The sequence below is a fragment of the Antedon mediterranea genome, chromosome 11 (genome assembly GCF_964355755.1).
Source record: "Antedon mediterranea chromosome 11, ecAntMedi1.1, whole genome shotgun sequence".
NCBI lineage: Eukaryota > Metazoa > Echinodermata > Crinoidea > Comatulida > Antedonidae > Antedon > Antedon mediterranea.
The window spans coordinates 19,338,354-19,365,269 of NC_092680.1; the positions used below are offsets into that span (position 1 = coordinate 19,338,354).

The window sequence follows — 26,916 nt, forward strand, 5'->3', positions numbered from 1 at the left end:
CCCTTTTATTTGTTGATATAATTGCTTACAAAAGCATAATTAACATGCGCAGACTCAAATAAGGCGTTCTGCGCATGTCTATTTTGCTATAGTAACCATTTATATCGAAAAATAAAAGGGTCGAATTTTGGTTATCTTTTGAAAAATTCCCTGTACTATAGTACAGGAAAATTTTCGAAAATTACAAATTTTCGACCCTTTTATTTTTTGATATAATTGCTTACTATAGCATAATTACAATGCGCAGAGTCAAATAAGGCGTTTTGCGCATGTCTATTGTGCTATAGTAACCATTTATATCGAAAAATAAAAAGGTCGAATTTTGGCAATTTTTTTACCCTTTTATTTTTTACTATAGCATAATTAAAAAAAATCCCTGTACAGGGAAAATTGTCGAAGAATTGCCAATTTTCGACCCTTTTTTTGTGGATATAATTGCTTACTATGGCATAATTAACATATGCAGAGTCAAATAAGGCGTTCTACGCATGTCTATTGTGCTATAGTAACCATTTATATCGAAAAATAAAAAGGTCGAATTTTGGCAATTTTTCGAAAAAATCCCTGTACTAGTACAGGGAAATTTTCGAAAAATTGCAAATTTTCGACCCTTTTATTTTTTTATATAATTGCTTACTATAGCATAATTACAATGCGCAGAGTCAAATAAGGCATTTTGCGCATCTCTATTGTGCTATACAGTAGTAACCGTTTATATCGGAAAATAAAAGGGTCGAATTTTGAATATTTTTGTAACCTTTTATTTTTTGATATAATTGCTTACTATAGCATAATTACAATGCGCAGACTCAAATAATGCGTTCTACGCATGTCTATTGTGCTATAGTAACCATTTATATCGAAAAATAAAAAGGTCGAATTTTTGTCATTTTTTTACCCTTTCATTTTTTGATATAATTGCTTACTATATCATAATATAGCTATTTTATTATGCTATAGTAACCATTTATATGAAAAAATCAATATTTTGGAAACTAGCAAACATATACAAGAACCACTATTTTAAATTATTTTAGTTGGCATGTGCGAAGAAGATTTTATTTTTCAACTTGTAATTCTGGTATTTCATTAATTTTTCAATAATATAAGTCAATATTACTTTTCATTGGTTATTGGTTGTACTTAATAATAATTATAAAATGTAGTACAGTGATTATTTTCAATAAAAATAATAAATATACAATATTGATTATTTATAAGTACAATTTCAAAAAATCAATGTACTATATGTTTATTATGGTTATCACTATTATTAAAAATTATTATTATTTTTGAATAAAGTTCACAAGAAAAATTAAGATAAAATCCCTTCTCTACTTGGAAATAATTCGTGCAGAATATCCAACAGTCAACTTTTGGAATAAATGTCTGTTGGCATAATTACACACATAAAGTAGGCCCTACTGTGAATATTCTGATGCTATAACTGCAGAAATCCACATTTAATTAAGTAAAGAGGGCTGCAAATTCCATTTGGTAAAGTTTGTCTATTGTACAAAAAATAGTTTTTGGAAAAAAAATGAAGAAATTTCGGCCCTTTTATTTTTCGACATACAGTATTTTTTTCCGATGATGACAAATTAGCGCATTTGGAAAATTGCTTATTATCCAAAAGGGTCATAATGGGTATCATTTCGGTAAGTAAAGTATATTCTTGCTTTTTACAATTTTCTGGTATTAACCCTACCATCTAAATACATAATCTCTCCTATTAAACTAAAGAAACACACAAGAGAATTGGCCACAAAAGTGTACTGTACACTGTACTACAGTAAGAAATAATGGAAAACGGCGGGAAAATTAAATATTTTAACTAAAAAATTGATGCAGCTAACCCTTGTGGAAGTTGTTGCAAGGCTGCTATCCCTGGTGTTTTAGTTCCTGACGGACCACATTTCAGGGTATAACAGCTTTTTCAACATCATAGCCTCTGCTTCGGATGAGTCGAGTGTCTGATCCCGGAAGAAAACAATTCCCGTCAGCTGTTCAATATCACTGATTGTTGCTCGGTGATCGGCAAGGTTTTCATCAAAATTCTAAAGAAATGAGAAAAAGCACTTTACGTATTTATTCTATTAAACGCCTCCTCGAAAAAACGCCCTATGGCTCTAATAAACTCCTAAAATCCTTCTAAACGTTTATTCGAATAAATAAGCTAATTTTAATTTTCTTTACACAAGAAATGTGGAGAAACAGCAGTTACAAAGAACTGCCATCTTTTATTTGGTGGGTTTATAGCTTATGAAATCACATCTTCGCCATTGTATCATTTACCTTGCAATTAGGAGGTGATTCGTTTGAGTGAGGCAGGATGAAGGATAGAATATCAATATCTTCCGGTCTTTTTCCACATGACGAAAATACTCTGTTACTAACACGACATCGGGTCACGATGTAATAGTAGGCTGTGGGTACAGGAGTTTCTCCGATCCAATTAGAACTGTAATTTGAATGATAATAATAATAACAATGGTTGTTATAAAATGTCATCATGTGAACCAAAAACAGTATAAGCAGATTGGAAATGCATATCCGAGAATAATCTTCCACTAAGTCAGATATGACGCAATTTGTGCGGAAATGTTTACGAATTGACGTCTAGAATCGAGTCTGCCCGAGAATTGAGACCTGATTCTAAAATCACAGGACTTTAAAATACTACACATGCGCGCAACGGAAAAAAAAGAAATTAATGCTATATTTACCTTCCAGCAAGTTCATAATATGTATCTACTCTTGAATCGTGGTTCGTGTCGAAAATTGGTCCAACTACGACATTGACACCTTTGTGCGTGTCTGCCCATCTTAGTGTTTGGCTAACAAGTCTGCTCCAATAACCTAAGATAAGAAAAACAGATCTATATGTGGTGAAAAATGCTATTTTCAAACAGACTATAACTTCCCCTTAATACGTACTATAACAAGTGTTTGGGAAGTGGGGGTAGGAGTAATTATACATAGTAACAGAAGCTTCAGTTCAGATGGGAAATGGAATTGCGGTGATTACACCACGAACTAATCGATTTATTCATGTACACATTTAACTATTTGTTTAATGGATACCTTCTAGGATAATCTTAAGCTCTGTCTAGACTATCAAACTAGTTCGTGTGTTGTGCCCAAATATGGTAGTGATATGCTTAAATATGGTAGTGATATGACACCATCGTGTCCATATATGGGCATGTCACATTTTGTTTTGTCACATAAAAGTTTGATAGTTTGACAGAGCTTTACTGAGCGCGATAGTAAAAAAATAGTATTAGGCCTACCGGTGTAGAAATAAGTGTACATCGGGACAATGTTTGATGAAACAAGGCAATTGATCTGGTCAGTCTGGTCGTTTGTAGTTCCTGTTCCACCAGTATTTCCTGTATATTCTACAATAACAATAACATATTGTAAGTTACATTTAATAAGTTTAAAATTTAAAATGATAATTGTTTTAACTAGCTTTCCGTCAGAAAGCTAAAAGTAATTGGCCAAATTAGTTTAAACTCCTTCATGTTCTGACGTAATTTGACCTGATGCTAAGTATATAATTAAGAAAACTTGTACTAATATGCAGATGTTGACAAAGGGCCGAGATATTTAGGAAGGCACCCTTAGTCGTCCATTAGCCGGGGGGGGGGGGGGGGGGTGTATCAAAGGCTTTGGGGTATCAAAGATCTTTGGTGGGTATCAAAGATCTTTGGGGTATCAAATGTATCTGGGGTGTATCAAAGTTCTTTGGGGAGGGGGAGTATCAAAGGTCTTGAGGGAGGTACCAAATGCTTTGGGGGTAGCAAAGGCCTTTGGGGGTATCAAAGGCCCTTGGGGGTAGGACGTATCAAAGTATTATCTTGAGTGTTTGCACCCAGTATAGTAGGTCATTTTAGTCGCAGTCGTACGGTACATAATAAAAATATAAACTTAGTGATGTGTGAAAAATAATAACTTACTACTGCAGCTATAGAGAAAACGCTTGCTAAGTCCATTTTGGTATTGTGGTCCAATGTACGCGTTACATTTAACACTATTCTCGGTTTGAATACGAATATCATCTTTTGTACAAGTATCAATTGGTGATATATAGTTTGTCTGAAATTACAAAGCATATATTGTAACTGAATACAAAACAGTATATAAAAAGAAACAAATTTTAAAATGTTCACAACTCAAATTCAAACTAGTTTGGCAACAAATGTGATATTTCCAAAAATGGTAGTGATATGAAATCATCATGTCCATATATGGGCATATCACTTTTATTTTGTCCTATAACGTTTGATAGTGAAGACGGATCTTAATACAATTGAAAGAAATAAAACATTTTCTTTGGGGCTAAAATGTGACGTCTTTCCCTAAGCTAACTCTTAACCTAATCACATGAGATGCTGTATTACGGATTTGCCTGTGAAACTGGATGGATAAATATTGTCACGAGGAGATACAGAAAGAGGATTAAACCACTTTATTTTAGGTAAAAGGAGTTTTATAAGTATTCGTTGGTTTTAAGTGGCAGTATACAAATTATTCCTACACTTATACAACAGCTGCTGCTTTTATGGATTTTTTTCGAGAGCTTCTCCAACTTTCGTAAATCCTTGATTTACACCGAAGTGGTTATGATGGTGTCGTGAATAATGTTGCTGAACTTTCGACAGCATAGTAAAATTAAGATAAACTTGAGTTTTATGACAACATGTATCGTTGTTACGCCGAACAACATCATCAGTGTAACAAGTGATTAAAGGTACTTAAACAATTGCCAAACGTTCGGCGATTTCGAAATGTATAAACTTATTTAACACATATTATAATATTATGGAAGCGTAACAGTACAATTGAGGCTATAACAGCTGTATATAAAGCCATGTTGGAAATACTTACATTTTCAGGTAGAGTGTAAGTAAGCATTCGTTGAATTTTGATATAATTGTCGTATGCACTAATAAACCGTGTTTGATAGAGCAAACCAAAGTCTACACCTAGTGGGTTAGTTTCGTTTACCAGGATAGGAAAGCCATACGGTGCATTTGTTGCCCTACTGGAAGATTCTACAAGATAAAATTTGCATAAGTTGCAGGTGTAAGTAGAACCATATAGTTCACTTTTACTTAATGAGATGGAATATCGGAATTAAACAAAACAAAAGCATGGGTTGTTACTAGTGAAATATGATTAATAATTACGGTCTATCTATGACGTAAGGTATTGCAAGGGTAAACCAAAGACCCCTACTGAATGGGGTTTAGCTTGTTCTCTATAACGGGTTAGTATATACCTATAACTAATTTGGATGATGTTTATAATAATTGTAAAATACAAAATTGTCAGTATGATGCTACATTAATTTAATACAGTTTTAAAGAACTTACTTTCATTTTGATCTAAATCCAAATCCGAGTCAAAAAACCTACCGTCACGGTTAGAAAATTGCGTATTTGCAAGAAAAGACTGAAATTTACAACAAATTAAATTAATATCATTAAATGCTTTTTTAATTTTTTTGTTTAATTCATGTTGAGCGTAATAGAGATGACCACTGTCAATTTTCCATAATTTCATGATCAAATTCCGGGAAAGAAATCACATTTGAAACACACGTGTATGATAGACCATAATCTTACATGATACAGCCATCATATGTGAGCCACATGAGTTGCTGTACAAAGAATTTGCCTATGATACGGGACATTATTATGTAATAAGAGGATTGATTTGCTTACTATTAAATCTTGTGCTGTGCACGAGCATCCTGAATTATACGCATTGTAACGTCTGTCTCGTTCAATGTTGTCACGTGGGTATGTAACTGATGTAGTGTTCTCGTTGTTGCTTCTGTAAGATGGCGTTCCAAATGAACCAGGACGTTGTAATGTAGACCTCATACTACCAGCTGTTCCGTTGTTTGGTTCAGGCGTTACATCAATCAGTTCTATCAATTTAAAACGGTATTATGTTTGTTTGTATTTTCTCGAGAGATAAATAAACAGGTAATGAGAAACTTCCTATACTAAAATTTAAGTAATTTATAAACAATGTCACTACTTCTTGGGGGCCAGTCGGCTATTTTTCATTCACTATACACATTGACAATACATGAAATTAAATAAATATATATAGGTAAATAATCAGAGACACAGAATATTTTCTATATTTGTTTTATAGTATAATATACGTTCATGCCATCTCCCCTACCCCTGTAAAAGACATAACCAACCTGCCATGTGTTTTATAGTATAATATACGTTCATGCCCTCTCCCCTAGCCCTGTAAAAGACATAACCAACCTGCCATGAGATTGTACAGTTCTACATTTGCCACAGACTCTCTCAATACCAAACCATTTCTGAAACTCGGTCCAAATCCGACAAATAAACCCTTTTTACAAATAAAAAAAACGTAATTAATTTGTATGATATTTATCATAGACCTAGGTGTTTTTATAATGGAAAAATAGGAAGATTATGCAATGCAATTAAGAAGTAGGATTGTAGGATCGATTTCTGTATTTAAGTGGTAACATTACAGGTACACGATCTTAAAATAATACGTATAAAATATGTTAATGCTTTGGCCTATATCTAGTCCTGAAACTAATGTTCTCTAAACAAACGACCAATTATTATTGCCACAAAATATGAGACGTATTCGACTGCCAATTTCCTACTTCATGTTTGAACGGTTACAAAAAGATAGTAAAATCACTAGAAATATATATCCATGAGCAATATACGTGTGAATGTTCAAAGCACATTATGGTTACAATTAACCACATACTTACATGCATCGACATGTTGAATGGATCAAATCCGGTATTAGCACCTCTGCAGTAATCCCGATTGTAGGATGATTTACGACTAAAATCAACAAACATTTACAATTCAATTTATTTATTTAATTGTCTCTTATCACAGAAAGACAAGCTAAGTGATGATGAAAATGTCAAGATTTGGTACTGTACCCTTCCAACTATCACAAACAATTATCTTTAGCTTTTTAGGATGAGCTGATATTAGTTGATTATCCATGTAAGATGTCACTTCCTACATTAATCGCTTCATAAATTACTAAGGATAACAGGCTTTTTTTTAAATATAATTTTATGTTCATATCTATAGATACTAGATCTACAATAAAAATCTATTTAAAATTCACTTGGTCCGATTTGAACCTTTGAAATCTCACGTACAGGGTGGGCGAGTGTCTTACATAAAAGAATCTTAATGGTAAAAACCATGAAGTATTCTCAAAGCTACATACCTGCCGGAAAATACGGTTTCATTATCCATGACTACGACAAGAGGTGTAATTCTTTCGTTGCTGCCAAAGTGATAACGTGATGGAATTGTTAAGTTTCTCATGTAGATGGAAGCAAAATCCTCTTTACACTGAAATAAATGACAAAAACAGTTACAGATTTATTGAAAGTTCAAACCTTCTGATAATTTTGGTTTTCTTTTATTAATATTATGGAGGAGTATTTATATCTTGTTGACACTGTAGATCGTGAGTAGAGTATGGGGTCTATCCTTTGTATGTATTGGAGGTTGTCCATGTACCAAGATACATCGAGATAGGGAAAACGACTTATCACTCCAATATACTATTTACATTTAGTTTCTCCGAATTTATTTGAAATTAAATGGTCTTTAATCATAATGTGAAAAATCATAGATACTTACAACCAATCGTTCCGCTAAATCTTCTGTCGTATTATACTTAGCACCTATATTGAAAAAAGTTTAAAATATTTTCTTACAATAAGACGGAGACATCAAAACCCTTTTAGTTATCAATAAATATTTACATTTTTAAAACGGGTATTAAGACGTTTTTCCCTTTGTTTTATACTCACGATCGTTTGGCAAAATCTCTGCAAATGATCCAATATAATCTGGTGTTACGTCATAATCCCTCACATCATCAACATACTGAAATTAAATTATATATCCGATTTGTATTATTGTTTAAAAATAATTAGAGTAAAACAGTATAAAGCTCTGTCTACACTATCAAACTTTATGTGACAAAAAAATGTGATGTGCCCATATATGGACATGATAATGTCATATCACTACCATATTTGAACTTATCACTACTATATTTGGGACACACCACACTTTTTTGTCAAACTAGTTGGAGGTTTGCTTGCACGTAGAAGCATACCTAAACCCCGTTCTCAAAGAGTGTCTGATAATTATTCTTACGTCATCAAGATAAAGCACGTCATCACAAGTGACATCGATCATGCCAGTAGTCCCAACAATCATGACGTCAATACAGTCCAGCATTTGTTCATCCATCAGATCTTCCATAACCAAACCAATTGCTTCATCTGTTTCACGCAGACTCTCATTAAACTGAAATAACATATGAACAAAACGTGGTGAATAATTCATTATTGCTTTGATATCAAATTACAAGTTTGTCCTTTTCGTTCAATTATTAAAAAGACTTATTATAGTATTGTACTGTTATGTTTACTATACGTTTATTAAATTAGACTTCTTTGTGACATAATTCAGCGTTTTTCATTTACAATGAGGAAATGCTTTGTTATTTATCCCTATGTTGTCAAATGTCTCCCTAACATCACGACTTTTGCCCCGAGCTTAACCCGTTCTCACGAGTAGATAAGATATGAAATTGCAGTGTCTGCCTAGCTTACTTGTTTTGAGTAGATACCATACTTCCTTGCTGTTTTACCAGGGTCTTCCATAAACATGGTGATAAATCTCGGTCTAAACAATTAAATAAAAATTGTTCGAAATTTAAAAAACAGAATTAAAAAATAGGCTTGTATGAAGAAAAAATGGCAAAATTAAAACATGGTTCAATATTGATGTGAACTTTGAAGAAATATAGGTGGACAATGTTAACAGTTCATTTCGTTCAATTAAAACCACCTCGATGATTATGAGATCATTAATATCTAAAGGGTCTTACGACTACAGACAATTACTCTCTGTAAAATACCTATATATAATAAATAAATGTGAATTGAATTGAATTATTATTATATGAATGGAATCAGTTCACACAATTTTATTTAGGCCTATTGTATCTCCACATATGGAACGTTCAGTATCACGGACACATTATGTTATACAGTTTCACATGTTTGCCTCCCGTACTTCCCTTTTGAGCTGTCTACGACTCCCTATGTACCATACGGTATGTCATCATGTGTGAAATTGTATAACATAATTGTCCTATTACACTTGGCAAATTATAGATATAGTATCGAGAATCGGTTACGTGGTTTGAAAAAAATTGAGTATGATACAAATCGTATTCATTGGTGGTAGTATCGCATCGCTGACGAAATATGTGTCTGTTTCAAACGAATCTAATTGGAAATCTTTACACACCTCGTTTTAGATGGCGCTTTAATCCATGCTTTAATCGTATTCATTCTGTCCTCGTATTTGACATCTCTGCAATAAATAAACATAATAAATCCACTAAGATGACAAAATTATACGCAAACAATAGGTGGCTTATGACATAATACTATTACTATAGTAAAAATAAAATACAGGTATATTATTATCTAAAGCTGTGTAAATATTGTCTAAGTACACCTACAAAACGGATAGGTCAACCAATAGACTCGAACCTAATTTTTCATCTATGATTCATGGTTAATGGTGATAGATACAAAATAAGCACTTTATAAAGTTGAACTTTATGAAATCGTGATATGATAATGTGTTATGTATAAGTAATGCAAGAGTACAAATATTGGCAAAGATTGCAGAGATGTTAGTGCAAAAATAACTGATTTTTTTTATTTATTTATACTGGGTGATTGGGGCATGAATGTAGTTGTTAAAAAAAGTATATAGAAATGATGTAAAGCAACGTGAGTGTGTGATAGACCTGTTGGGCTTATATATGAATGGATGACGATCTGAGCTTGGACAAATATTGACACACATTTTGCTTACTCACTACTGCGACTTAGTGAAGATGTGGACAGATTCAGAAAACTTAAATATGGTATACTGATCTAAAATAAGGTAAACAGTTTGTGTAGTCGGACGATTTTCTACTGATTTTAAAACGTCAAACAGTAGAAAGTTTACTCGAGAATAATTTAATACGCGGGTATTTCTCGAGTCATGGTAAAAGAAAACCGTTATGTAGGCCTAAATGCCTTTAGAAGCAAAATCTTAAAATCCATACTCGTCATATTCTGCATAGTAAGTTGGGTGACGTTCTGTCTTTATACCGTCTTCGTATCTATCCTCTTTAACATTACTTCCAATCCACGAATGACTGGCACTAATGTAACCTTCTTCGTTTGCAGACTCCCACAACTAAAATATAAATAAACAGAATGATAAGGAAATAACGCATTTGGCATGAACAGAAGACCAAACAAACTTAACCGAAACTGTCACTTATGATTGGTCTTTTACTTGCGTTGTGCATATACATCCGTGCGTTGCGCATACATCCGTGCGTTTCACATCATCCGTGCGTCGCACACCATCCGTGCGTCGCACATCATCCGTGCGTTGCACACACCATCCGTGCGTCGCACACATTCCATGCGTCGCACACCATCCGTACGTCGCACACCATCCGTGCGTTGCACACACCATGCGTCCTGTAGGAACCGAAGCTCAGACAGATTTAACGCAGTATATGTTAAACTCTGTCTACACTATCAAACTACATTGACAAAAGAAGTGTGATGTGCTCAAATACTGCACCGTAGTGATATGCTTAAATATGGTAGTTCTATGACATCCATATATGGGCACATCACATTTTTTTGTCACATAAAGTTTGATAGTGTAGACAGGGCTTTACACCAGTAAGAAACTATAAATACCGCTTTGGCCTGGTACCAATAAGCATCGTCAAGTTGTGGATCTTCTGGTTTTACAATAGGCTGAAAGGTACGACGATCTTCCTCCGAATATATATAATCAGACGTCACTCCATGATAATCAGGATAAAGGCCCTGGTGGAAAATAAAACGTTACTATTTTAACACATCTATTATAATTGTGAAAGTGTTCCAAGGAGGCCAAGGAGTTTTGTTGAAAAACCTAAAACGGATATAATCGTATTATCGGAAAAATAAAAACAAGATTTAACCTTAAATTTATTTAAAGATTTAGTATTTAATATTTTCGCTTCTTGTGCTTTTACCAGAGCCTCTGTTTGAAAACTTTGTCTTGAACATGTATTTTGTACACATTTTTTCCACACATTTAGCCTTACACATGTTTAGATATGAAAAATGTTTAGGTTACAAACCCAACTCAACACATTAGTGACGTGTTGATTGTTAAACATGTGGAGCAATTTAAAGACACGTTTAGGTTTTAAACGTGTTTAAATTGCCATGTGTGGAGCTCAAGTGTGGAGCTTTTTAGGCCACAGTAAAATCGTATGCACGCAACGCTAAACACGTACCTAAAAATGTTGACTGCTAAACATGTGGAAAAGTTGAAAACATAATAGTGTCATGGAGGAAAACAACATGTAGCTATAAACACATTTAGGTTTTACACACGATAAACATGTAACTGTGTTTAAAAGCTCAACAGTTTTTACAGTGTAAAGGGCAAAAGGGGTATTGTCGAACGGGTCTCACTCGAGAACGTTTTCAAGTATATACCTACAGTATTTAGTAAACTCACGTCAGTTAAGCATAATTGATAATCATATTTCAGAATTAGAACACTAATCTTTATTTTACAGTAGGCTTTATTGTCCATGGTAACATCCTTAACGTCTGTTTTCATAACAATATGTTTGAATATCAAACACATTAGCAGTAATCAAATAGGCTTACCGTAATTATTGAATATAGGTTAGGATATGTAAGAGCTGGAAACGACGGCCTCAGCTTAGCCTGCACTCCACATTGAGCTGAGTATAAAAAAGATCGAAAATATAACTAGAATAAATATAATAAATTTACGATTCAAGTTCTATTTAATACTGCAAGGCACTTACCAAGCCGTTTGATATTCTTGGCGTAGTTAGTGTTGTTCACATAGTCGTAGCGAAATCCGTCCAATGCTATTACAAGTAAAGGCTTTCTTGTATAACTACACAAAAAAAATGAACGTAAAAATGAAATACGTAAAAATAAAGAACTATTGACAATCTCAATATGTTATGATTATCTGATAATATAAAAACTATAAACTAAAAAAGTTGAGGAAAGTCATAATCATCACTGTTCATAATCTACTATACAGTATTGTTTCAGAGCGGTTTCTGGTGAGTTCAGTAGGCCTACTGAATATGGTCATTGTCATCTGGATGGCAGAAGATACCACCATTAAGGCCTATAGCTGTCTGAAGAAAAAAGGCCACGAAATCAAATTAGACAATTAGCTTTTTCAACGTGTAGACTCCTCACTACTATTATACGAAACTTTTTAGTGAAACGAAAATGGGCTCTCGGCCAACCCTGATCAGGGAGAAATACGACGGCCAATATTATTACTATATTGAGGGGACACGTTGTTGGGGACACGTTGTTGGGTCCTAAATATGTCCCCTTAACAAGCGTTCTAACTGTATATAATTACAGCTTTTGTTCTACTTACTCTGTTGGTTGGCATTTAAACGAACATGAACTGCCGTATGTTTTTGCAAAATTTCCTTGGTAACCAGAGCCTGCAAAAAATAGTTAAAAATTATCAATCATAATATCGGGGAAATGCAGCAAAATATAAAAATAGTTGGATAATTATTTATTTTCTTTCAATTTTATTGTCTACGCCGTCGTTACTAATTGTTATGAATAATTTTCCAGAGTTTACGAAAACGACGAAAAGTTGAAAGACTATTTCTTATTTCACATGAAACGAATGAAATTTGGTTTTAAAAAGTAAGGAAATACTACCTCTCTTTCCTAGACCAACTCCAAGACCGATAGCGAATACGAAAATAAGGATTACAACAATGACCTGAAAAATTAGAAACAATATTGAACAAATGTTAATATTAATTCAATTTCACTATAGTAATAGTATTTCCCAGATATACTGTATATGGTTCTGGGATCTCCTCATGTTTATCATTTCAATTAATGAATAATGACCACCGGGCCATTTAGATTAATATATATCTAATCGAACCACGGAAGCCCAGTGGTCTAATGGTTCAACAATCTTGCATATCAAGCAGAAGGTCCGAGTTCGAATCTCGGTTGGGGCAGCATTTCCTCATCTTTATCGTTTCAAATTAATTAACATTAATCGCCATGGAGTAAATATATCACCGATCGGTTTAGAATTTCTTGAAATGAATGAAAAAAGTAAAGGAGCATGCAAAGAAGAAAGTAAAACTAATCATAAAGTTTTCAGATGATTTTATGTATTTAGTTATGTATTAGGCCTATTATTTAAGAAAACCCATTACTAGTCATAGTCGCAAGAGACTACTACTAAGTTGCACATGCACATAGGCCTATTTAAGCTCAGCCAATGAGTTGAATTAGTTGAAACAATAGTACATGCATTTGAGATTTTTAAATAATATTGTAATAAATAACATTCTTATTTTCATCTTATATTACCATGCTTGCTTAGCAAAACTTTTGGTCTATAATGAATAATATTAGTTGGAAGAAAATAGAGATTAATTTGTGCTATTGATCATGCGCATCATAAAGTATGTTTACTTTACTTACACAAATCTGTGAATGAGAAGACAAACACGTGACGAGTTGGTAATATAGTGACGTCAGAATTAACATCATGAAATCATAGAAGAGTTTAATAAAAACGAAATTAAAATAATAGTAATTTAAAAATGAAAGATTTATATGTTAATAGTTAACAGAGAATGATGGAAATACGTCGCTGAATGGAATATAAAATAACACAGTGCATTAACTAATTTCAAAATTATTTTTTATATCATAATAAAATATTTTATTGAAGTGGTGTAACAGAATTACTATTTACTCTCCTTTTGTTTTTGTTTAATTGTTTTTAAAGTATTTTGCTTCTTTTTTGTTTTTGTTTATTATAACCAGTAGAGAGACAAAGTCAAACGTAGCACAGAGTACGAACCAAAAATCTATCCTAGTAGGCTACAGTAGTTGATATACAGTAGGCCTACACTTATTCTGAAATATGTCAGGCCTAACTACACTTACCACTATAGCACGTTTTCCTGTGCAGCATTCACCCACTTCACAACCACCTCCAGACGAGGAGGACTGCAAGGCAAAAGAAACAAACAAACATGGTTTTTTTTTATTTCATATAGTTCGGTTACATCATATGATTATGTGACAGCATAATTTATACAAGAGAACCCTTTAAGCATTTCAAAACGCCGCCATGACCAACATATACCAATATGGTGTCTTCTTTACGTAATAACAGGAATATCCGGTAATGCTTGGTTCCCACTCTAAAGCGTGGTTCCCACTAGCGACGCAACGCAAGGACCAATCTTTAGGACGCAACACAAGGACGTAACGCAACGTAAGTGAATTGACCAATCACAAACGATAGATTATTCGAACTGTCGCTTGTCATTGGTTAACACGCTTGCGTTTCGTGTACGTCATTGCGTTACATTCTAGTGGGAACCAAGCTTATGTAAATGATTAAGCCATGCATTACATTGCGTACACAATGAAAAGTCTAGGCCTATCGAAATTGAATTTAGATTCATCATGTCAGTTCGTATTGACACAGTGGGTTCTCGTACCAATACGTGCATCTTATACGATTCAGCTTGTTTAAATATTTGAGTCACTCGTTTTACCTTTAGCTTACAATACCATTGTTCTCGTTCACATTATAAAACTGGAATCTTCATATTGCGTGTTAACGCAACCTATTTTGTAGTTGGTTTTGTTGAAGTTTCTATTGTTAATTTCCTGGTGAAATTGTTTTCTCTTTTTGTATATAAATGTTTTGTATACAATTTGTATATGGATGTAGGTCTACTATCCGAAATAAAATAAGTGAATATTTAATTCAATTTCCAAAAAATGGTTGATATTTCCAGCTATTATAGAAATTATCTCATATAGACTATGATTTATATTTGTTTTTTTAGATTAGACACGTGACCAATGTATTTATGACTTAGTTCATGTACGGTACTGTTATATTCTAATTTAATAAACACTTAAGTCATCAATGAGCCACTTAAGTCATGGATTGATAATTCCATCATAAAAATATAATAAATATTCATTTATATTAAAATCTTAAATTCTGCAAAGAAATACCTTATACCTTAAAAATAATACAACATTGCAACGGTAGCACGGTGAAATAATATTATTTTAAAGGTATAGCACAGAGAAAACATAAATCAAGAAGTTAACATTTTGTGAAAACAAAACAATAACACTGTAATAGCCCTAATCATACCTTACGTGAGTACCTCGTAAATAACAGTGCCTACAAGGTGCTGCGTAAGATTTCTATTTGACCCACATAAAATAACCTAAGTTTATTTACAAATTAAAAAATATACTTTTAGTACACTGAACCGTGTTGTGTTCTGTTTTATTGATAACTGTGTAGCTACTCGATTACAAGAGGTTGACTTTACTTTGTAATGTAGGGGAATAACCTGCGGCTTGCAGCTTACAGTGACACTTTACTCCCTCATTGGTCCCTTCGAGGCTCATTTGCCTGTCCACACGACACGAGGCACTGGGGTGACCCCTCTTCCGCGAGATGCACTAGAGTACACACGAATCAGATGTGGAAATTGGCCTTTAATTAAGCTCATCCGATGAGACTTGAACCCGTGTCGTTTGTAAAGTATGACTGATGTGCGTTACCCCTACCTTAAACCACTCGACCACTCAAATGTATCGAGGATTACGTTGCCGAAATTGCATTTATTTCGGAAATAGTTTTGATGGCACAAAGGCTACTTGCGCATCCCCAATCAAAATGGCACCGTGATGATGAAATATTTGATATTGGCATCCATAGAAATGGCAATAACCCAAAATATCTTTATATCATGCAATGTAGTGATTCAAACGATCTACTGCGATGGTGTGTGCATACTATAAATCCATAAAAGAAAATAGGCCCTAGTGGAAGCAAATTGCCAAGAGGATATGATGGTAATAATAGGCATACGTGCCTGGAATATGACATAACAAAAAACAAAATTGTCCTGTAAACAAGGAATTGTTGTTGTCCCTTGGAAGATATTTTTAATTGTCAGCATGTGTAATACACATAGGAATTCGTTATTTGGATGATTTACGATCAAATTTATGAACATTATTAATAAAAAAAACAAAACAGTGATATCTGTTTTCCTTATTAAATCCATATGTTGATCTCGAAAGGTCAATTGTCACCTTACATAGGTCTACTATGCATTACATTCAACATTGATGTCACTGATTGAAATATTCACTTACGTCTTTTCCATAATATTTTTCACTCCCCTTGGTGGAATAGGCAGGCGCAGCATCAATGGCGTCCAGATCAATTCCCTGTTGATATAAACACAATTACATTTTTGTAAATATTTTGATAAAATAGATAGCCAGTGCAGCAGAAACATAAAACGACATTAGTAACCACCAGGTGCGTAACGGCGAAAAATAAAATAAGGAGATTAAAGAAAGAATGAGCGTAAAATATAAATGAATACAGTTGAACCTGGGCACCTTTTAGGCCTACATGGGTACACTTTACCATGAAACGAAAGATGCACTAATAAGTTTGTTTTAAAGAATGTTTTTTAAAATGAAGATTAATTAAATCAGATTTGAATAGGTTATTTTGTAGTTTCAACAAAGTTAATCACTTCCGTAGGAAATAAAAAACGAAATAAACAATGTTTTTACTTATAACATATCATTATACATGGTGAATTCAACCAAAATCCCATTTGACCATTTTTTGCTTTAAATTACAGCTTTTTCAGGTAAATAAATCTTGTTTAAATCCAATTTTTGGTCAAAGTGGATAACTGTTATGTGAAAATAAAATGGCATATTCAATACCAACAATTTAAAAAAAATATGTTTCAGCGGGACAATACATCTTTAACATTACAGCCTATCAATATTCAGGAAACAAGGGGACAATCTTAATATAGTTACGGGACCTATAAATATTAAAATAAATGGCAACTTTAGAAACAATTTTAAGAATAAAAATTTACGTTGAGGAATTACTTTTCTGTTTATTTATGTTTATGATGCTTTTATGATGTCTTTAACAGCAATAATTAAAACGGCGATTGATCGGTGTTGTTGACAGCGACGATTATGATCCAATCATGGACCTATAATTTACATAGGTCCATGATACAATGTACAATAGTATTTTAAACTATTTATTATTCGATGTTATAAATAAACCAAGCTTATTCCAATCACCATCCGATTATCAGGTTATATTATACAATGTGGTATACTTTGATATTAATTTGTATATAGATCTGCATAGGTATGACTCATACAATACAATAGACAACGCCTCTAAACTAGAAACCACTATTGTGCAGCATACACATATAATTGTTTTATTACTACACATTATAGATACAGCGTATGGTAATTTGTACAGTATTAAGGCCCTGTTCAGACCCATGGCGTTAGACCGTTTTAGCGTACGACGCTAAAAGAATGTGTGTCTGAACAGTTGGGGATTAGCGTACAACGCGTTGTACAACGGTTGTAGCGTTGTAGTGGAAAACGGTTGATAGTACCGTTTTAGCGTACGACGCTACTGTAAGTCAACGTTGTATCCAATCAGAACGTTTCCTGTTATGACGCGAAACAAGGTTTGACCTAGGCTGACATCTTGTATCGTCAATGTGTGAGATGGATTTCAATAACAAAAAGGCCAGAATAAATAAGGCCTAACTACACTACAAATATAACTGTTACAAAGGCTACAAACTATTATCAACTGATTACCATTATATTTTCTAACAAATGACATAAATACATGCACCTTGTATTTAAACATAGGGACTACGATCCCATCCGCTTTTAGGCCTAGCTAGGCCTAGAGCCATTCACGCATTTCATTCAAGCTAAAAACTAGCCTGGGACATCAAGTCACTCATTCATACAAGGCAGACTAGACTGGACAAGTTTAATGCTGAAAACCCCCTAACTCCTAAAAAAATCAGTAAACAAACAAGGGGAGCTGTTTCCCTTTTATTAGCAAGTTAAGGGTTATTTTCAACCGACTGGACCAAAGAATATATAATCTTTGACTGGACTGGATAGACTAATCACAATCATTTTTTTCTTCATCATTACGAGGCCTGCTTTATTTTCGTAACACAAGAGCCTGGGGAAAATGTTTTTTACTACAAAATAAAAACAATAGAAACAGAAATTTGGCTTTACTATATTTTTCTTAAATAAATGCTGAGGTATGTTTTATTTACGGCAAATTTTGTCATAATTGTAGGGCTGAGATCTAGGCCTGTATACAGTGGAAATAATGATGAAAACACGTGGGTAAGAGCACATGAATATGCAACTAGAAACAACTTGGATGACGTACTTCCGTTGTAACGATAATCGTACGCTATGGGTCTGAACACCTCGTTTTTTTCTCTGCGGTTTGTAACGTGACCTTGATAGTAACGTTGTACGCTAAAACGGTCTAACGCCATGGGTCTGAACAGGGCCTTAAAATGTATTGATATCATAATTGAAAATCCAGCAGAGTCTCATAAATATACGAATCTAATACGTGCAAAGTGTATGCTAAAGGTGTTCAACGATTGTATTCCTTAAGGAAGTTGAAACAATATAATAATAGGCCGTGATTGTTTTTTATCAAAGTGTTATTCAATCTGTATTAAGCTTTTGTTGTGTTACTTAGGTAAATAGTCTAACAAAGAAAAATTTGAGTAAGTTAAAACAGAATAGGAATGCAAACACAATTACTGGTATCGAGATTATAAGATATCACACAAATGTGTAATAATAAAATTATATCTAAATTAAATAATATTTTAGTTAATGAATCTCATATTCTCAACAATAAGTTAGTAGTTACCAGATCTGAAAGATTAACAGCAATTCCAGTTAAAACAAATAGACATAAATTGTCATTCTTACCTAGCGCTATTAGACTACACAACAATGAGTTCCAAAGATAGGTCATTAGGTCTTTTTGTATTTTATATTGCGTGATCAGTTGTTAGTTCCATGTTGATCACAAATGAAAAAAAGTATGTGTGTATTGTTTTGTTTGTGTTTTTCTGTCAAGAAAACAATTATCATTGTACTATATGAATGAATAAATCGTATCTGATAATGACAAAAATTTGCTTGACTTTACACGATATAAATCAATACTGGTTACTCATGGGCGTGATTCAGTGGAGGAGGAGGAGTGGGTTACTCATGGGCGTGATTCAGTGGAGGAGGAGGAGTGGTATATATTCCCTCCCTCTCATCTAACTAATATTATAATTGTACTGGTGATGACTAGAAACAATTTTGAGGAATTTAGAATTCTTCATTTACATGTGAAACTGCACGGTTGCCAATAACATAACTATCAAACTAGTTTGATGTGCCCAAATATGGTGGTGATGTGCCCAAATATGGTGATGATATGCCCAAATATAGTAGTGAAATGACATCATCATGCCCATATATGGGCACATCGCATTTGTTGTCACATCAAGTTTGGTAGTGTAGACAGAGCTTTAGACCACTTTAAAATAATATTATAATGATCTATCAGAATTTAATCTAGGGCTCTTTTTGGTCATGAAATGTTCTTAAGCGTGGTTCCCACTAGCGACGCAACGCAAGGACGTAACGCAACGCAAGCGAATTGACCAATCACAAGCGATGGCTTATTCGCTTGTGATTGCTAACTGTCTTTAACTTCGCTTGTCATTGGTTAAAACGCTTGCGTTGCGTTTACGTCATTGCGTTACGTTCTAGTGGAAACCAAGCTTTACATTGCATACTCGTAAAAAACTATTGTTTGCATTGGTTTTCACTTCAATAAGTTGAGTGTATTCATTGTTCTGTACTTATAAAAACCCAGAGAGAAAAATTCCACTTTAGGTTAACAATAAGAATGAGTCAACAACGTAATAAAAGCGCACATGTACAAATAATAAAAGGTTCAAAACAACCAATCGCCAGCCCATGAGAATGAACAGAGATGCTAGTATGAAGGAATACGAATTCCATTCTATCATTCAATGAAGATTTTCTTTCTTTTTTATCTATTCTTGATTTTGTTTTTAAATGATGGTATACGCATGGAGTTAAAAACTCCATGGTATACGTATGGCACTTGATGCCTTAAAAAAAAACAGATTCTATCGGTTTTACAGATCTTGTAATGCAAGTTTAGTTTTAATCAGTATGGATTTTGCGATACAAAACGATAATAAGGAAAGGATTGGCTATTCCATATTGGCAATCAGCTAACACTATTCGCCAGATTTAATATTATCTACACAACAATAACAATAATTTGAAAGAAACTTTTTTTTTTATGAAAGAAAAATGTTGTTTTGACAGTTTTATTTTTTTTTAATACCCCTGTACATGTATTATATATATTTATTTTTTTATCGTTCTTGGTTTTAATGTTAAATTTATGTGACAAACAAATGTGATGTGCCCATGACGTCATATTACTACCATATTTGGACATATCACTACCATATTTTGGCATATCACTACCATATTTGAGCACATCACACCTTTTTTTGTCAAATTAGTTTGATAGTGTAGACAGAGCGTTTAGACTTATCTGTAGTTTTCGTAACCTTGTACAGTATATTATGTATAATTATGCTGTACAAAATAGGCTACTCGCGTGTATGTGTGACATGCCCTAATAATAAAAATGTACCATATATTATAATATTTATGTAGGACTAATACGGTTAAACACCGACGAGTAATAAGATTTACAACTAAACATTTGTAAAAAATAGAATCTTCTTATCTATACAATTTAAAACACAAAATCAAGGCTTGGATACCTGTGTGCTGTCTTAATATTATTAATATGAACCGATTTCATATGAACATGCTTATGGATAATGAACTATCAAATGACCTTTTAAGCCGACCGGACCGGGTGGCGCTCTACGAACCGTTCGTTTACACCAATTAGATCACTCGACGAACGTGAAAACGTTCCAATTTGGCAAAACAAAATATAAAGTAAAATTATAACTAATTTATAATTTTAAATTTACCAACTTACCCCTGACGGAACGAGAGAATAGTTTGAAGTTTTATAAGCAACTGGTGGTAGTTGATCAGCCATCTTGTCTTTATTGTGATTCATAGTGAGCCAACGAACGATTGTTAAATCGACTGCATTGGTTGAATAGTACCTATTGTATCGGTTTACTGGAGCGATAGCCAACCACGGTCAGAGCGAATGAGATCATGGGAGGTATTTTTGAATAACAAAACGGTTGCCATTTATAGGAAAAAATGCGAGATGGTTGATCTCAAGTCGAAGATATATTTTCCCCCTGGTCAAATTATTTTTTTTGAAATTTTGTTGTTGAATATGCCATTTTAATGTCACATTTTATTCCCTTGGAATCGGCAACACAATTAGGCCTATTTATATAATTTATTTAACTGTAATCGGAATTTAAAGATAAATAATAATAAATTGTCTGTTAGCACTGTTTTTCTTGTTAAATTTAACCGGTTATTTTGTCTTTTTATAAGTATATAAAATCATAATGTGTGTGTGTGTGCAAAATGGCCTATTCAAGTCTAATTCTAGTAATGTTTTATGAGGAGGGGGGGGGGGCAATACATATTTAAGTTTTCATTTTTTTTAAATCTTCCGATAATGTAAAGTATTTGAAATTTATGACCACCAACAACATTACCTTAACTATTAATTTGCCACATCATATCCAGGTACTGTACACCGGGGATTTTGAGTATTCCGTGAACTTATGTTACTTCTTATATTAGGCCTAAACGCCTAAACGCCTAAAGTGTCGGAAAATGTTTTTTTATGTAGGCCTAAACATTTTAAAACTGAAGTAATACCGTAAAATGGTTAAGATTCTATCAATCAAGTTTCATTGTTTGTTTCGGGTGTTCGGTAGGCCTAATAATGGCAATTTTGTATACGTACCTTTTTTAGACTGTACATTTATTTATTACGTTTATTAGATTCAAGTTAGGCCTAATTTGATATTGAAATACATACTAGAAATCGTTTCATCGCGGACCGAAGGAAACAGTCCATATTAAAAACGAACCTAACAATATTGAGCCGGCCAGTTAGAAATCATGAAGGGGGTGTGGGAAGCTGTTAAAGGAAAAGCGGTTAAGTTACATCACTTTTTGACGATTTCAACCTCTCAAGTGATCTTATAAGCTCTGCCTATACGTTATGTAACAAAAAAAATGTGATGTGACCATAAATGTACATGATGATGTCATATCACTACAATATTTAGACATATCACACTTTTTGTCAAACTAGTTTGATGGTGTAAGACAGAGCTTTACGCTACTTCAGAATATGTTGTGATTATTGACTGGGTATTAACAAGTACAAATGTGTTTTTCTCATAACGTAATCAATGTTCGTATATGGGCCTGGGCCTAATATTAATACTTAATCATTTTGTATTTAAGAACCTAAAAAAAATCGGCGTGTTAATATTGAGTATACCGGCGTAAATGCTTACTCTTACCACCATGGGATATATTCATTTCCAACATTCCTGTGACATTAAATGACATTTTCAACAGATTAATTTACTACATATCGAACATCCAGGGAATCGGGTGACACATTGCCATGGCAACTGAGAAGCGTCTGGAGTGTTCCGTTTTAATAGGGCAAACAACGTTCATCGACCAATCACAATCAAGCAAAATATTGAGATATTGTAGAACCGATGACAAATCAGCGGGAGATGACTCGATTATGAATTTCAGATGTATCACGTGACGCGTTACTAAAAAATATGGCCACCTTGAATAGGTCTACAATACACGGGAATAAAAAAAATACAGAAAAATAACGTGAATTAGGCCTAATACTATTAATGTTTCGTTTAGGCCTATACAAAATCGATAAATAGGCCTACATAACGAAGATGATATCAAATCACTATCAAAACACTACAGACTGATACATTATACCAGGTCTACAGAAGAAACCATCTATACGATTAGATCCTAGTGATGATTAGATCTTCATTTGTCTGCTTTATACTACTGTATCTACTTTGTCCAAGTAGGCTATGCTCACTTGCACTGATAAAGGGAGTCGTGTTGCCCGAAAGCTCTGCTAATTTTCTAGCTTTTATCGTTTTGATTTAGCTTTTTGCTTTTATTTTGTATCTCCATTGAGATCCAGCCACTGATAGCCACAGCATTGTCATTTTGTCAGTGTTGCGTTTTGGAATTAGATCATCGTTATGAAATCGATTTAACACCTTAATGTAAACAAAAAAGATTATTTATACTGTACTCTTTTTAGTTGTCAAAAATCCATTAAGATTACATAAACAGTTAACTCTTGGGGATAACTATTATCTACCACCGGCATTATAAGCCTAGACGAGATTCATAATGTATCAAAATGAGAGAGTCCATTCGGAACGGTAATCGTGCAAGGAAAGCAATTATAGTATTGTTCATTATCATCTTTCTTTACTCTTTAAATACTTGTTACGTCCAATATTTTTGCAGGAGCATTGGTCGTATGAGTATTTGTGCATGGCATAAGGCATCTCTATCTTTTGTTATAAAATGTTAGGTTGCTTTCGTGTAGGCCTACTCCCTCTGCGGTACATTCAAATTATCTGTTTCATTCAAACACACGACTAACTGTTTGCGCTTTGTAATTTCAATAACCATTTTCTGCAGCATTGATTTTGCTTTTATAAAGAATTCACAAATAAAACAGAGTTTGTTGACTATACATTATAGAACAAGAGTAAATAATAAACAATAGCGTATTCACAGGCTGGTACAAAGCGAAAGAACCAGTTTGCTCTTTGCAGTACCTATTGACATATTTCAATACTAATAGTAGGCCTAATGTATAATGAATTGTATTAGGCCTAAGTCGTTTAACTAGTACGGTACAGTACTAAAAGTATATGTGAATGAATGATCAACTGGTTTTGACCGATGAGAATAGTTCGATGTAAAACCTGCATTACATTTCATTTATTTAATTGTTCGAATTCAGCTTCAAAATGTTCTACTATCGTGGCCATGTAATTCCTCTCAATCGAACCATGGAGGATACACCTTAGTCTCCTGTGTGAATGATTATGATTATTATATCTTTTATAAAAAAAATAAAATTCGTTGTTGAGTTGTGATAGACCCGATATTATGTATTGTCCCCCAAAACATGAAGAAAAAAAAATGAAGATTGAATAAAATCAGATTTTGAATAGGCCATTTTGTAGTTTTGATAAAGTTAATCACTTCCGCATAAAAAAACGAGAAAGATGAAAGATGTTTTTACTTATAACATTTAACAAGACAACACAAACGGTTATATTCAACTAAAAACCCATTGGCTGGGAGAGCCAACATGACTATTTATTTTGCTGTGGTACAGTTTTTTTCAGTTAAAAAATTGTTTAATTTTTGAAACTATTATTAATATGGAACATCAAAATGGCATTCAACAAAAACAAAATTGGCAAAAAAAATGTCAACAAATTGACAATATTTGTGTAATACTGTAGATCAGGAAATGAGAATGATGTAAGTACTGTACCAATCGGGGTACCAATATAGGCCATGGCGCGTGCCAACGATTTTGATTCAATTTAATTCTATCATGTCCTTGGCCTACTCTAAATATAAATATATAAATATATAAAATGAAAGACATTCTATAAAATACCACATACCTGGCGAATGCGTAGTTTTAATCAACAATAACCCACTGGTTCTTTAACCAGTAGAAGAAAAGTTCCTCAACGGTGTCTATTATTAAGCATACCTACTATCCTCTGTACTAATCGATTTTTAAGACTGCTTCGTTCGTTAGGATCCATAATTAGGTGCATGATAGACCTATAATTTGAAATTCTCTTACCTGCCCAGCAAAATCAGGATATCCCTTTTTCATTTCTGAACTCATGTTTTAAATAATAACCCAAATTCAATATTAATCACCGAAATATTCCCGATAAAAGCTTGTTTTGGTGAAAGCGGCTTCTTTTAAGTTTGTCATTCAAGCTCTCATCATCCGCCACTCGTACGTCCAATTGTGTTGGTCATGGCTCAGTAATCACAAGAACAACGCCGGCCACAGGTCAAAGGTAAGTGAATTCAATAGAGCGTATTATGAAAATAAACAACTATCCATGGCCCGGCCCGGCTTAATTCCTTCTAATAGTAGAGCAGTTAACGCCATAAAAATAGCCAAGTTGTGCACTTTATTACCAAAGCATGAAACTTTCCACAAACTTTCCGGTATGGCGGCCATCTTGATTTCAAAATGGCCACCATAAAAACAAAAAGTGTTCATATCATGGCAACTATAAACAGTAGAGACTTGATTCTGGTGTTAAATTGTTCACAAACCACATATTTCTATTTGCTCTAATGAAAGGTTTCGTCCAAAAATGACCGGAAATGACGTTTCTTCCAGTTTGACCTTTGACCTCTTATCTGTATATCTCGGTAACTACTGATCATTTTCAATCGATTTTGGTGTCATTTTGTTCAGAATAAATACATTTATATTTGTAGTAATGAAACATTTTCACATAAAATGATCGGAAATGCAATTTATGACCTTTGACATTAATGTATTGATTTGTTATTATGTGAATATACTGTATGTGGTTTTTGTTGGTCTTAAATGCATCTAATTTTGAACTTTGACTGGAAATACAATTTATAACCTTTGGCATATATAATTATGTGAACAGACTGTATGTGGTTTACATTGGTTTAAATGCACCTAATTTTTTAACCGAAATAATTGACACGGAATTATTATTCTGAATTTTTAACTTTTGATGTGATAGGATAGGCATAAAGTATGACAGATCACTGAGCTCATCTATGCCGACTTGTTTGCTAAACTGTGATTTGTCAATCGTTAGATAAAAGTCTTGGTCTTCTCTCCTTCATCTTTTTTTTTAATGTATTATACCATATGGACAATTGTCTGAAATAAAAGTTGAATTAAATTGTTAGATGCCATTTGGAAATATTTTTGATGTAAAGTAGCATTCTTTCGTTGCCCTCTTTAATGTTGCATATGAGACAAGTTCGGAAAGTTCTCATTTTCATGAGTTAAGAGAAGAGAACACCGTCTTTCAAAGTACTTACTACAAACTTTATGCATTTGGGCAGTAGACCTACTTTCATTAGTCAGAAACTCAGATAATTCTTGTTCATTTTCATTGCATCTAGAAAAATGTACTTCATTTTTATGGGCCTTTGCTGTAAACCTTTCATCTGAATCCTTTTCCTCGATTTTCTCTAGTCATTGATTTTTTAGCAAAATCCGAACCAAATCAATTCGTAAAAGACATCTCAATATAATTATACAAGTAATCCTCAAATTAGTGACATGGACCTACAATATACTGGACCTTTTTAGGCATCCACCTGTGGACTTTCACTAAAGGTCTTGGTCTCCTAATCATACAAGAAACAATGTCTGATTTAATCAATCAATGTAGTGGGTCCAGACAAAGAAGGGGGTGTGAGACCATCCACAGACAAAGAAGGGGTTGTAAGACCATCCACATACAAATAAGAGGGTATAAGACCATCCACATACAAATAAGAGGGTATAAGACCATCCACAGACAAAGAAGGGGGTATAAGACCATCCACAGACAAAGAAGGGGTGTAAGACTATCCACAGACAAAGAAGGAGTGTAAGACCATCCACACACAAAGAAAGGGGTGTAAGACCATCCACATACAAAAAT

At 33.5% G+C, this 26,916-nt stretch overlaps 1 protein-coding gene across 2 annotated transcripts; it reads right to left on the reverse strand.

The window, feature by feature from the left end:
• Nucleotides 1–1,045: 1,045 nt before the first annotated feature.
• On the reverse strand, nt 1,046–25,232 carry LOC140062536 (venom phosphodiesterase 2-like). 2 transcript variants are annotated; one of them, XM_072108793.1, is made up of 25 exons: nt 25,059–25,232; nt 16,406–16,480; nt 14,150–14,212; nt 12,890–12,953; nt 12,591–12,660; nt 11,989–12,083; nt 11,825–11,901; nt 10,853–10,984; nt 10,198–10,331; nt 9,381–9,446; nt 8,678–8,750; nt 8,217–8,369; nt 7,865–7,940; nt 7,692–7,735; nt 7,270–7,397; nt 6,791–6,866; nt 6,297–6,387; nt 5,733–5,941; nt 5,382–5,460; nt 4,894–5,060; nt 3,963–4,101; nt 3,294–3,401; nt 2,727–2,859; nt 2,296–2,461; nt 1,046–2,057 (listed from the first exon to the last, which is right to left on the reverse strand). In XM_072108793.1, the coding sequence occupies exons 1-25, from the start codon at nt 25,101–25,103 to the stop codon at nt 1,896–1,898; spliced, it is 2,625 nt and encodes an 874-aa protein (XP_071964894.1). In that variant the 5' UTR covers nt 25,104–25,232; the 3' UTR covers nt 1,046–1,895. The 2 variants fall into 2 exon arrangements, with proteins under 2 accessions (XP_071964894.1, XP_071964893.1); XM_072108792.1 differs by lacking the exon at nt 25,059–25,232 and adding an exon at nt 21,210–21,315.
• Nucleotides 25,233–26,916: the final 1,684 nt, after the last annotated feature.